This window comes from Crocuta crocuta, unplaced genomic scaffold, assembly GCF_008692635.1.
Source record: "Crocuta crocuta isolate KB4526 unplaced genomic scaffold, BGI_CrCroc_1.0 scaffold110, whole genome shotgun sequence".
In the NCBI taxonomy this organism is placed as follows: domain Eukaryota; kingdom Metazoa; phylum Chordata; class Mammalia; order Carnivora; family Hyaenidae; genus Crocuta; species Crocuta crocuta.
In genome coordinates this window covers 2,655,192-2,656,400 of record NW_027527386.1, presented here as the reverse complement: position 1 = coordinate 2,656,400, position 1,209 = coordinate 2,655,192, and the positions used below count along the sequence as shown (strand labels likewise).

Below are 1,209 nucleotides of genomic sequence, written 5' to 3'. Positions count from 1 at the left end.
GGAGTTGCATTTCGGGATGGTGGAAAGATCCTACAAGAAATTGTAGAAGTGGTCACACAGTCACCAGATGCGCAAAAAACCAGTGAACTGTGTACTCGAAAAGAGTAAATTTTATAGTATGCAAATTATCTCTCCACTGTAAAAAAAAAAAAAAAGGCACTGACCACTGGGCCCTTGAGGAAAGAGCTAGCTGAGCCCTGGTTTGGGGTGTGGGCCATGGGGCCAGACCCTCCCCTGGGCCTGCTACCTGCTTGCTGTGTGTCTGGGGGTGGGGTGGCGGGAGGGACATAACCTCCGACAGCCACCGCATCAGCCGGTTTAAAAACAAACCCGGACAAGACAGGGGTGATAACAGATCCCCATGGGCTTGTGGAGGAAGGTCCTCGAATCGGCATGCAGGTGACCTCAGGGCCGGGCCGGTGGCAGGGCTCTCTGGGTCCTGCCTGTTCGAGTAAGGCGTCGGGATGCGGGGAGACCCCCACCCCACCCCCAGCCCGGCCAGAGCCTCCAGTGACTGTCCTGTCCTGGTCTCTGCAGGGATCGCCCGGAGCCCTCACCCCACCTCGGCCCTGCACTTCCCCACGACCTCCATCCTGCCCCAGACGGCCTCCACCTACTTCCCGCACACGGCCATCCGCTACCCACCTCACCTCAACCCCCAGGACCCACTCAAAGATCTTGTGTCACTGGCCTGTGACCCCGCCAGCCAGCAACCTGGACCGGTGAGTTTGCCGGGGGGGGGACTCGGGCCTCCCCTCGGCCCCAGGGGGCCGCCTGCCCACACGTGGCTCAAGGAGACGTCCCCCGGGGCCCCGGCACGGCGCTCGGGCGTCCGGGCCACCTGTGTTCTAGGTGACTTTGCAGACGGCGCGGCCGGGGTACCTTGTGCGCCGAGCTTGGGGCCCGGGCGTGTCGGAGCCCAGGCTCCTCCGGGCGTCGGGACCGACAGCACGTCGTTTGCCCCCAAACCTAGTGCAGTCCTGTGGCTGCCGCCCAGGCCTGCTGTCCCCAGACTTGAACGGAAGCTGTTGGCGTTTGGGTCTCTTTTGCCTTTGGGCGCTGGGGGCGAGGCGGTGGCCGAGTGGCCGCTCTGGAACGTGGGGACTGGCATGCAGACCCACCCGCGAGGCGGTGTCGTTCAGGGCGAGGTGGTGTCTCCTGGAAAGAGGCAGGCGGGGAGAGAGCAGCTCGAGGAGGATGAGGAGGAGG

General features: G+C 63.7%; 1 protein-coding gene across 3 annotated transcripts in view; it reads left to right on the top strand.

Moving 5' to 3' along the window:
- NFIC (nuclear factor I C) overlaps positions 1-1,209 on the top strand; it is a 43,590-nt gene that overhangs the window by 35,708 nt on the left and 6,673 nt on the right. For all 3 annotated transcript variants that reach the window (XM_077748841.1, XM_077748707.1, XM_077748771.1), the window contains exon 7: positions 538-722. In XM_077748841.1, the coding sequence (XP_077604967.1) occupies positions 538-722 (185 nt within the window). The remainder of the gene's footprint in view (positions 1-537; positions 723-1,209) is intronic.